Source organism: Felis catus, chromosome A1 (assembly GCF_018350175.1).
Source record: "Felis catus isolate Fca126 chromosome A1, F.catus_Fca126_mat1.0, whole genome shotgun sequence".
Lineage (NCBI taxonomy): Eukaryota > Metazoa > Chordata > Mammalia > Carnivora > Felidae > Felis > Felis catus.
In genome coordinates this window covers 192,270,445-192,282,582 of record NC_058368.1, presented here as the reverse complement: position 1 = coordinate 192,282,582, position 12,138 = coordinate 192,270,445, and the positions used below count along the sequence as shown (strand labels likewise).

The window sequence follows — 12,138 nt, the reverse complement described above, 5'->3', positions numbered from 1 at the left end:
CAGAGCGTGACGCGGGGCTTGAACTCATGGACTGCAAGATCGTGACCTGAGCTGAAGTCGGACGCTCAACCGACTGCGCCACCCAGGCGCCCCTATAACATCAATTTTATTGAGCCCTTTTAAGCGTCAGGTTAAGTATTTTACTTAAAATATCTTATTTGAGCTCCTTAAGAAGCCTATGAGGTAATTACTGTTATTACTCCATCTACTGATGAGGAAACTGAGCTCGAGAAAGTTATGTGACTTTCCTAAGTCCATTTACCTTGTATTAAAGTTGGGATTTAGACTCAGGTTTACTTGACTCCGTAGTCTCTGCCCTTATTACTTAGCTTATGGTTTTGCCTTTTTTTTTTCTTTTTTTGGAAATTCTGCCCTCTAGCATCATGTCTCCTAATTTTGTACTTTTCACTTAAAATAGTGGAGCCTATATGTGGATGGCAAAGGTTTAGTCAAGTATTTAGATAGTACTGATCTTTTTTTCTTTTTTAATGTTTATTTATTTTTGAGAGAGAAAGAGAGAAACAGAGCGTGAATGGGGGAGGGGCAGAGAGAAGGACACAGAATCTGAAGTAGGCTCCAGGCTCCATGCTGCCAGCCCAGAGCCCGATGTGGGGCTCAAACTCATGAACTGTGAAATCATGACCTGAGCCGAAGTCGGACACTTAACCGACTGAGCCACTCAGGTGCCCCAGATTGTACTGATCTTAATATTGGGATGTAAAATGGTGAATTTGAGGTAGAATAGGAAAAATGAGCCAGTAGGAGAATAGGTTTTTTAAATTCTTTAGTCCGAATGATTTAAAAACTAAAAGACTTGGCTAAATATATCATCCAATTGCATAAATTGTGTGAAAATCTGCCACTTTACAATAACTTTGAATATTTAAGTCTGGGTTAAAGATTTACTTAGTATCCATGTGCCAGATATGGTCCTTAGTGCTAGAATACAGAAGATGTTATATTTGCCCTCAGAATGCTCAAATCTGTACACTTACTATAGGAACTCATTCTTCTGTAGCCAACTTACAGTACCATAGTACTAACTCACTGTTGCATGGTTGGCAAGAGGAGAGTACTTTTATATGCTGTTGAATTTGATTTGCAAGTATCTTTTTGCGAATTTTTGCATCCATATTCATCAGGGATATTGGCCTGTAGTTCTCCTTTTTTGTGGGGTCTCTGTCTGGTTTGGGAATCAAAGTAATGCTGGCTTCATAGAATGAGTCTGGAAGTTTTCCTTCTCTATTTTTTGGAACAGCTTGAGAAGGATAGGTATTAACTCCTTTAAATGGCTGGTAGAATTCCCCAGGGAAGCCATCTGGTCCAGGACTCTTATTTGCTGGGAGATTTTTGATAACAGATTCAATTTCTTCACTAGTTACGGGTCTGTTCAAATTTTCTATTTCTTCCCATTTGAATTTGGGAAATGTGTGGGTGTTTAGGAATTTGTCCATTTTTTCCAGGTTGTCCAGTTTGTTGGTATATAATTTTTCATAGTATTCCCTGGTAATTCTGAGAGATTGGCTTTAATAAATCCATTTTCATTTGTGATTTTTATCTATTTGGATCGTCTCGCTTTTCTTTTTGAGAAGCCTGGCTAGAGGTTTATCAATTTTGTTTATTTTTTCAAAAAACCAACTCTTAGTTTCATTGATCTATTCTACTGTTTTATGATTCTATATTTTTTACTTATGCTTTCATCTTTATTATTTCTCTTCTTCTGTTGGGTTTGGGGTTTCTTTGCTGTTCTGCTTCTAGTTCCTTTAGGTATGCTGTTAGATTTTGTATTTGGGATTTTTCTTGTTTCTTGAGATAGGCCTGGATTGCAGTGTATTTTCCTCTTAGGACTGCCTTTGCTGTATCCCAAAGGGTTTGGATTGTTGTGTTTTCATTTTCATTTGTTTCCATATATTTTTAAATTTCTTCCTTAATTGCCTGGTTAACCCATTTGTTCTTTAGTAGGATATTCTTTAACCTCCATGCATTTGGAGGTTTTCCACACTTTCTCCTGTGGTTGATTTCAAGTTTTGTAGCATTGTGATCTGAAAGTGTGCATGGTATGATCTCAATTCTTTTATATATATTGAGGGCTGTTTTGTGACCCAGTATGTGATCTTATCTTGGGGAATGTTCCATGTGCACTTGAGAAGAAAGTATATTCTGCTGCTGTAGGACGTAGAGTTCTAAATATATCTGTCAAGTCCATCTGGTCCAGTGTATCATTCAGGGCCATTGTTTCTTTACTGATTTTCTGTCTAGATGATCTGTCCATTGTTGTAAGTAGAGTATTAAAGTCCCCTGCAATTACCACATTCTTACCAATAAGATTGCTTATGTTTGTGATTAATTGTTTTATATATTTGGGTGCTTCTGAATTCGGTGCATAGACATTTATAATTGTTAGCTCTTCTGATGGATAGACCCCATAATTATTATATAATGCCCTTCTTCATCTCTTGTTACAGCCTTTAATTTTAAGTCTAGTTTGTCTGATATGAGTATGGTTACTCCAGCTTCCTTTTGACTTTCAGTAGCATGGTAGATAGTTCCCCATCCCCTCACTTTCAATCTGAAGGTGTCCTAAGGTCTAAAATGAGTCTCTTGTAGACAGCAAATAGATGGGTCTTGTTTTTTTATCCATTCTGATACCCTATGTCTTTTGGTTGGAGCATTTAGTCCATTTACATTCAGTGTTATTATTGAAAGATATGGGTTTAGAGTCATTGTGATGTCTGTAGGTTTCATGTTTGCGGTGATGTCTCTGGTACTTTGTCTCACAGGATCCCCCTTAGGCTCTCTTGTAGGGCTGGCTTAGTGGTGATGAATTCCTTCAGTTTTTGTTTGTTTGGGAAAACCTTTATCTTTCTTCTATTCTGAATGACAGGCTTGCTGGATAAAGGATTCTTGGCTGCATATTTTTCCTGTTCATCACATTGAAGATTTCCTGCCATTCCTTTCTGGCCTGCCAAGTTTCAGTGGATAGCTCTGCTACTACCCTTATGTGTCTACCTTTGTATGTTAAGGCTCGTTTACCCCTAGCTGCTTTCAGAATTCTCTCTTTATTCTTGTGTTTTGCTAGTCTCACTGTGATATGTCGTGCAGAAGATTGATTCAAGTTAAATCTGAAGGGAGTTCTCTGTGCCTCTTGGATTTCAATGTCTGTTTCCTTCCCCAGATTGGTGAAGTTCTCAGCTACGATTTGTTTGAGTACACCTTCAGCCCCTTTCTCTCTCTTTTCTTCATCTGGAATTCCTATGATACAGATATTGTTCTCTTTGCTGGAATCACTTAGTTCTCTAATTCTCCCTTCATGATCCAGGATTTTTTTTAATCTCTCTTTTTCTCAGCTTCCTCTTTTTCCATAATTTTATTTCTGATTCACCTATTCTCCCCTCTGCCTCTTCAATCTGCACTTTGGTTGCCTCCATTTTATTTTGCACCTCATTTATAGCATTTTTTAATTCATCATGACTGTTTTTTAGTTCCTTGATCTCTGCAGCAGTAGATTCTCTGCTGTCTTCTATGCTTTTTTTTCAAGCCCAGTGATTAATCTTATGACTGTTATTCTAAAATTCTTGTTCAGTTATATTGCTTATATCTGTTTTGATCAATTCTTTAGCTGTCATTTCTTCCTGGAATTTCTTTTGAGGAGAATTCTTTTGTTTGGTCATTTTGGTTAGTTTTCTGTCCTTTGTGTGTTCTAAAAGCTTGTTATGTGCTCTGCACCTGTGAGCACTGCTATATTAAAGGGGGTCATATACTGTCCAGGGCCTGGCCCTTCAGGATGTGTTTTGGAGACTGTTACTTGCTCTCTGTTGTTGTGACTTTGGTTATTTTTTTCCCCTACTTGTAGTGATGTTTTGGATCCTCCACCAGGTGTGCTTTGATTTGTGCCTTGAAGTATCCCTGGAAAGGAAAACAAACAGATAAACAAACAGAAAACAAAAAACACACAGACACACAAATAAAAAAAAAAAAAAAGAAAGAAGGAAAGAAAAAAGAAAAAAAAAAAACCCAAAAGCAAAAAACCAGAAACACCAGCTGTAAGTAAAGAACAGGGTGGAGGTGGTGCCGATGGAAGATCACATACAAAGAGAGAAATGACAGGGACTGGGTGGGGGGGAGGGGAATAAACATTGATTAGGCAAAGAGGCTAAACGGCTTAATCCAGAGAGAGAGAAAGGAAAATAAAGAAGGAGGCAGGGGGAAAAGCAGATAAAATTACCCAGAGAGTGAAACTATACAGCTTGATTATTCCAGAGAGAGAAAGGAAAGAAGGAGGTGATCCATGTGTCAAGAGAATGGGTTAAATATGTCTGTTTATACAAACCAACAACCAGAGTAACCAGACTAGAGGAGGGAAGAGATAAGAAGGAAAAAAGGAAGGAAGAATATATCTATATAACAAGAATTGTCTGAGAGTTAATCCAGGCGATGCAGCAGCACTGGTCAGGAGGAGGGGTCCCTCTGGTTCCTCAGTGTCCATCCCGCTCCGGTAGATGCGCAGTTACCCTGCACGGAGGGGCGTGGTTTGGTGTACATGGTTCTCGCCTCCACTGTGGGCCCGAGGTTAGATCCCTGAGGCCCTGCCTTGGTGGTGGTGGGGTGAAAAATGGCAACCCCCCCAGTCTCTCCTCCATGGACCTGGTGTCTCAAATCACTCTGTTCGAGCCGTCCTCACTGTGCCGCAGGCGCAGACGAGGCGGTTTGCCCTGCTCTGCCGACTCCTGTGCCCCGCGCTTGGCTGGGATTCAAACTCCCGCTCTGTGCGCCCTGCTACTGGGGAAGCGCCTCTCTATGCCGCGGGATCTGTGGTCCCTGATGGCTTTCTCCTGTCCCGCAGCACTCCAGGGAGGGAGTCACTTTCTCCTACTGTGGACTGCGCCCTGGACCTAGGCACCGAGCCTGGGGCTGGCTCCCCTCCTCCCCAGGTGCACCAACAGGGCAGCCAGCCCCAGTCCAGAGAAAGCCCCGCAGTTAGAGATTGGATCTTTCTCCATGCTGCTCTGAGGTTTTTCTCTTGTCCAGATACAGTCCTATGCTTCCCCAGCCACTCTTTCTCTTCCCTTTGTCTGTCCACAGAAGGGGATCCCTCCCTTCCATTCATTTTATCTCTCCCAGTTTGCAATCACGCACCTATGGCCCGTCAGGTTGTCCCCGTGTATCCCTGGTAGCGACTCAGTCTCTTTTCCTCCCAGTCTCTTCAAGAACAGAGTACTAACATAGTGGGGAGGGGGCACCTGGGTGGCCAAGTGTATGACTCTTGATTTTGGCTCAGGTCATGGTCTCACAGTTCATGGGATCAAGTCCCGTGTTGAGTGCTGTGCTGACAGCATGGAGCCTGCTTAGAGCATGGAGCCTCTCTCTGTCTCTGTCTGTCTGTCTGTCTGTCTGTCTGTCTCTCTCTGTCTTTCAAAAATAAATAGAAACAAAAGACAGTGGGGAGAATGGTTGGGAGAAGGGATCACGTGATAGCTCGCAATGAGGTGACATTTGAGCTGGAGTTTAAAACCGGACAAACATTTCATTCAGGAGATAATGATTGAGGAAAAAACAATATGATCAAAAGCATAAACACACGAAAGTATGTGGTTTGTTCAGGGAACAATGAACATCTGTGTGGCCAGGCCAAAAGGTGAATGAGCCAAGATGGCAAGGTTGGGGTTAGATTATAAAAGGCCTTGTGTGTCTTGCTGGGATTTTAGACTCTGTATTCTGCATAGCATGGAAACACCAAGTTTGTGTGTTACTTGGATATCCCCAGAGATACAAAAATAGATAATATGATGAACCCTCTTAAACTCATCACCCAACTTCAATAAGTTACTCATGGCCAATCTTGTTTTGTTCCCTACTATGTTCCCTACTCTTTCCCATCATATTTTGAGACAAATCCCAGACACTATATTATTTAATCCATGAATATTTCACTATATATCTCACTAAAAAGCATCAAATATCCAGTTAATATTCAGATTTCCAATGGTTAAATCACTGTTATACTTTTAAAATTGTCATAATCTACACATTGAAATTAATTGATATTGCTCTTAAGTCTCTTAATTAGTAGGTCCTTTTTTCAGCTCTTTCTTTTTCCCCTTGTAATTTATTTGTTGAGGAAAATAGGCTGTCTTGTAGTTTGTACAGCTTGGATTTTGCTGAGCACATCCCATGTATTGTTTAACATGTTTCCTCTCTTTGTATTTCCTGTATTGAATCTAGAAGCCCAATTAATTCAGGTTTGTTTTTTGCAGAAAAATTACTTCATGGGTGGTGGGTAGTGTGTTCTTTCATCAAGAGGTACATAATGCCACCTTTATTAAGTTCTTAGGGATTACGAAATGATGCAGTTTGTCTTGCCTCCTCGGCAAAGTTGAGTAATTCTACAGAGCAAGTCAGGGATCCAATGTATCTTCTTTTTTGTTTTTAAACGTTCATTTATTTTTGAGAGAGAGAGAGAGAGAGAGAGAGAGAGAGAGAGAGGAGTGCGAATGAATGAGCATGAAGTGAGAGGGGCAGAGAGAGGGAGACAGGATCTGAAGCTGGCTATGTGCTGACCACAGAGAGCCTGATGTGGGGCTTGAACTCACGAACCACAAGATGATGACCTGAGCCAAAGTCAGGCGCTTAACCAACTGTGCCACCCAGGTGCCCCGTGTCTTCTTTAAGTCTGTTTTAGAACTGAACTGGCTTATATTAGAGAGTCAATATTTTTTGGCTAGTCAGGGCAAGAGATCATGGGTTAATATCTGTTTACTGTTTGACTTATGCTAATCTTTAACTTTTTACTTTTTTTTTTTTTAATTTTAAAGACAGAGAAACTAAAATTTAATTTTAAATTTAGGGGGGGAGAGGGACAGGGCTCTCAGCGTGGAGCCAGACTTGGCGTTTGATCCCACGACTCTGGGAACACAACCTGAGCTGAAATCAAGAGTCGGATGCTCAACTGACTAAGTTACAGGTGCCACACAACTGTTTACTTTTAGCTTTCAGTAAACTGACTCTTTGTGATATTTTATGTAAAGTTGTTCTCTGTTAATGAATACATCTAGACTGTTTCCACTTGTGATACTAAATAGTTTTGATCAAAATGGAGCTAATGTGGTTCAGAAGATACCTAAGCTCTGGAAAAGATTCTAAGTGTGTCTTGTTTTACAGATTTCTTTCATCTCACAGCATTTTACCCCAGTCACATATCCACACAACTGCATCTCTGGACATATCTCGAAAATGGGAAAAGAAGAATAAAATTGTTTATCCTCCACAATTGCCTGGTGAACCTCGGCGACCAGCAGTAAGTTTGTGGCTAGAAATAATCTCTTAATTTTGATGACGAGCTCTTACTCTTAGGTGGCTAGCAATGAGTTACTGTTCCATGTGAGGAAAGGGAAAAAGCATATGGCAATTTGCATGATCGTTTGATTGATACAGAAAATGTTCTAGATTTACCTTCTTGGTATTGTTAAAAGGTTGTTTTGTTTACTTGTTTGCCTTGACTTTACCTTCTGTATGGGGGCCTTAATTCTAAAACTAAGCTAATAGCTTGAGGCATCCTGATAGATTTTTGACTGTTAGGAGGCTTGCTAATGTATTCTTAGTAATGGAGCATGAGGAGTTGGAAAGGATGACTTAAACCATTGACCATATTTAAATCATATATATATGGTTTTCTAGTGTTTTAAATTTGGACATAGACGCATTAAGTTGTGATTTTCTGTGTGTTTGTAATTCACAAACTTTTGAATTAAGGTTTAAATTTAATCACTGGATTCCTTTCAGAGATACTGAGTTTTATCTTTAGCTGCTCAGAATTCTTTTAACCTCTCCAAACTGCTGGTGAGTTATCTAGTCTGAGATATAAGACTAATTTCCAGCTTAATGTGAATTTATATCTGTTAAAAAGTTTAAGCAGCTAATGATTACATCAACAAGGTGGGACATTTGAATCCTTAAGAAAATAAACTGTGGTAAGTGCTTAGAAAGAGAATTAATTATTAATAACGCTATTAATAGAATATCAGTAGTGTTAGTGTCAGTTATATATCATTCAGTTTAGCAAACATCTTTTAAAGACCTTTGGGATTCAGGGCCACTGGATCCCAGTATCATCTAAGTAATATTATTTGCTTAACTTAAAAAAAAAATGTTATTTTTTTAGTGTTTTATTTATTCTTGAGAGAGAGAGGGCACGAGTGGGGGAGGGGCCTAGATATTGGGACACAGAATCTGAAGCAGGCTCCAGGCTCTAAGCTGTCAGCACGAGCCCGATGCGAGGCTCAAACCCACAAGCTGAGAGATCATGACCAGAGCTGAAGTCGGACGCTTCACCGACCGAGCCACCCAGGCTCCCTTCATTTGCTTAATTTTTATATGAATTTGACAGCATGCATTTCATTAGGATTTAGTTGCTAAGTATTGGTCTGAATTAGTACAGTATTAGGTTTTCTTTCTTTTTTTTTTCTTATTTAGGGGAGTTAATTTATTAATTTAAAGAGCTCCCACATTGGGAAATAGGAAAAAGAGATGCTAATAGTTTAAACAAATAACTTAAAAAAAATTTTTTTTTAATTAAAAGAAATTTTTTAATGTTTATTTATTTTGAGAGAGAGACAGAGAGACAGAGTGCGAATGGGAGAAGGGCAGAGAGAGAGGGAAACACAGAATCTGAAGCAGGCTCCAGGCTCTGAGCTGTCATGACAGCACAGAACCCCATGCAGGGCTTGAACTCACCGTGAGGTTATGACCTGAGCCTAAGTCAGATGCATAAGCGACTGAGCCACCCAGGCACCCTTAATTTTTTTAATGTTTCTTTTTGAGAGAGAGAGTGCATGTGTAAGAGGCGGGGGGGGGCAAAGAGACGGGGACAGAGGATCCGAAGCGGCTCTGTGCTGACAGCAGTGAGCCCTATGAGGGGCTTGAACCCATGAATTATGAGATCATGACTTGAGCCAAAATTGGATGCTTAACCAACTGAGCCACGCAGGCACCTCTAAACAAATAACTTTCTATCTTTCATGTTTTATCTTGGCATCAGAACTTAAAAGTTAGATTTGTGACAGAATCTATGCTCTTAAGTATTGATTCCATTTTATAATTAACCAAAATTTAGAAAAAGTTACATATGTGTACAAATATCATAAATAATTTCCTATTGTTAATGAGCTTTCTTCTTGAGCTCTTTGAATTTAGATATTAATTGAGAAAGAAATCATAGCATTTGTCAGGTTCAAAATCTAAAAGTAAAATTGTGTATTTTGTAGTAGTAATCTTTTAGGATACTAAAACAAATGCACTTCAGGATATATCCGAAGTGGCAAAATTCAAGTAGTAAACAGTTGAGATCACAGATTTTGAGTGAGTAATCCTTTTGGGAACAAACTAGGACTCTTAGAAAATACCTTAAGATTTTCTGAGTTTAAATAGTATTTGGTAAATCGACATTGGTGCATCATTTATACCTGTTATGACTGAAATATTGATGCCCTTCATTAAATACCTAGCTTAATAATGGAATAATTTGCACATCTAGCCACATAGCTCTTAATTCTATGATTTTGTGCCATGTGACCTTTTACTTGTCAATCTGCTAACTGCAAATATCTTAAAAATTAGTTTTAGGGGCGCCTGGGTGGCGCAGTGGGTTAAGCGTCCGACTTCAGCCAGGTCACGATCTCGCGGTCGGTGAGTTCGAGCCCCGCGTCAGGCTCTGGGCTGATGGCTCGGAGCCTGGAGCCTGTTTCCGATTCTGTGTCTCCCTCTCTCTCTGCCCCTTCCCCGTTCATGCTCTGTCTCTCTCTCTGTCCCAAAAATAAATAAAAAAAAAAAAATTAAAATAAGCTATTATAAATATGTTTTTTTATTTTTTTTGGTTTTTTTTTTTTTAATTTTGATAGTTTTTTTTTTTTTTTCAACGTTTATTTATTTTTGGGACAGAGGGAGACAGAGCATGAACGGGGGAGGGGCAGAGAGAGAGGGAGACACAGAATCGGAAACAGGCTCCAGGCTCCGAGCCATCAGCCCAGAGCCTGACGTGGGGCTCGAACTCACCGACCGCGAGATCGTGACCTGGCTGAAGTCGGACGCTTAACCCACTGCGCCACCCAGGCGCCCCCTATCCCTAGTTTAAAAGGGGGTCAGATAATATTTACAATTTTAACTCATTCTGATCTTCAGCGTTGAAATATGCAGTTAAATAATAGTGGATCCATAGTGAGTAAATCCTATAGCAGTAAGTTAAAATGAATGTCATCAATTTAAGCTTTTTTTTTAGGCCATTCCTCTTATTTTTAAGGCTATTTTCCTAATTTAGCTAACACCAATTTCCAAATAATAGAGATTCCTGTGTAGACTTTATCCAACATATGGCTTCACATGGTACAGAAAATGAGCCAGAGAGAAATTAAATGGCTTTCTTCATAATAGTCATATCTTGTTAATTTGGTCTTGAGTTTACTTTTGCAATACCTTTGAAGAAAACTATGTTAAATAAGTTAAAAATGCAGGGAGACTGTATCAAAACTGTTTCGACAACCATTTCCATAGGAGACATTTTTTTTTATTTTTTATTTTATTATTTTTTTAAATGTTTATTTTTGAGAGAGAGAGAGAGACAGACAGAGCATGAGCGGGGGAGGGGCAGAGAGAGAGGGAGACACAGAATCCGAAGCAGGCTCCAGGCTCTGAGCTGTCAGCACAGAGCCCGACGCGGGGCTCAAACTCACAAACTGTGAGATCGTGACCTGAGCTGAAGTCGGACACTCAATCGACTGAGTCACCCAGGCGCCCCGGAGACATTTTAAATTTATGGATTAATTAACATACTGAGAATAAGTCATACTTACAAGTCATTATATGGATCCCATAAAGCTCTAGTTTGGACTTTTATTAGGTGCTACGTTTTTATCATTTGAGTTATGTGCATTTTAAAACAAGTTAACTTCTTTAAAAGTTATCAAGGTAGACATTTCATAATTTAGACTTTTACCTCATTTCAGTAACTTTTTTGCACATTATATCCTAAGTTAACTTTATCTAATTTACTATAGAGGTTGGTTAATAATGACCTCTAACTTGATCTTGTGACTTTCAACTTTGCCACTTTATGTATTTGCTATGATAGGTTTGTCTGGTTTATCTTTAGAAAATGCACTGAGACATTGCATCTGCCTAAAGTAAATGCTGAGCTTTTTAGTTTTCAGAGAGCATGATTGAATAACTTTCTTCTTCTTTTTTTTTTTTTCTCTTGTAAATACGTCATTCCTTTTTTTCCCCCATGCCCCTTCCAGGAGTACAGTATCTTTGTTACAAAATTGGAAGACAATCACATACAATTCAGGTTAGGAGATAGCCCACCATGGGAAACCAAGAATTGAAGGGTTTCTATATCAAAGATTTTACTGAGTGTATTAATTTTTGCAGATGAATATTATCAGTCATGACAGTTCTTCTTTCCCCTCCAGTGCTCCCCAGGACACTTTATTGCTGAAAACGTAATTAGGCTATTGCTACAGTTTTCAGCCTGTCAGCTTCTATTGCAACTGAAGTGAAATCTGCTCCATATTAAAAGATGGCCACTTGAGAAAACTGTTTCTAAGGCATTTGAAAATTTCCAGCAGGAGTCAGAATGTTAGGAAGTTCTGAGGTTTCCTTGTTATTGTTTACCTTGACAAATGGTTTCTAATTTTTTTAAAGGGACAATATGGTGTAATATGGTGGAAGGAATGTAGGTTTTACAGTCATAGGGGAACTTTAAAGATACACCTGCTAGACATTGTATTTAGGCATTTCATATACTTTCCCTGGATGGCACTTTGACTTCCAGCTTTGTCTCTCACAAGCTTTGTGGTCTTGGATTAGTCACTTGATTGTTCTGATTTTTACTTTATAAAAATAAAATTAGAGTGAGAGCAAATGAAATAATGGCCTTGGAAAGTACGTTGTGAACTGTAAATTGTGTAATGGATGATTGAGTAAAAAAATTAAATGGGATATAGCTACCACCATAAATAGAAGATAATAAAGATCTGACCATGTGCTGAGGCACTGTAGAATGCTTCTTTTACATAGATTATTTTATTTAATTCTTACTATATTTTTATGGGGTTGGTGCTGTGATCTTCATTTTAAAGAGGAAACTTA

The 12,138-nt window shown here is 39.1% G+C and overlaps 1 protein-coding gene across 3 annotated transcripts in view; it reads left to right on the top strand.

The window, feature by feature from the left end:
• MRPL22 (mitochondrial ribosomal protein L22) overlaps window positions 1-12,138 on the top strand; it is a 35,266-nt gene that overhangs the window by 8,145 nt on the left and 14,983 nt on the right. The window contains exons 1-2 of one of the 3 annotated variants that reach the window (XM_006927965.3): window positions 6,896-6,961; window positions 7,159-7,294. Coding sequence is in view for 2 of the 3 variants with exons in the window: in XM_006927964.5 (XP_006928026.2) it covers window positions 7,159-7,294 (136 nt within the window). In the remaining variant the exon portion in view is untranslated. Of the gene's footprint in view, window positions 1-6,895; window positions 6,962-7,158; window positions 7,295-12,138 lie in introns of those variants that run through there. The other 2 variants (XM_003981358.6, XM_006927964.5) reach the window with 2 other exon arrangements.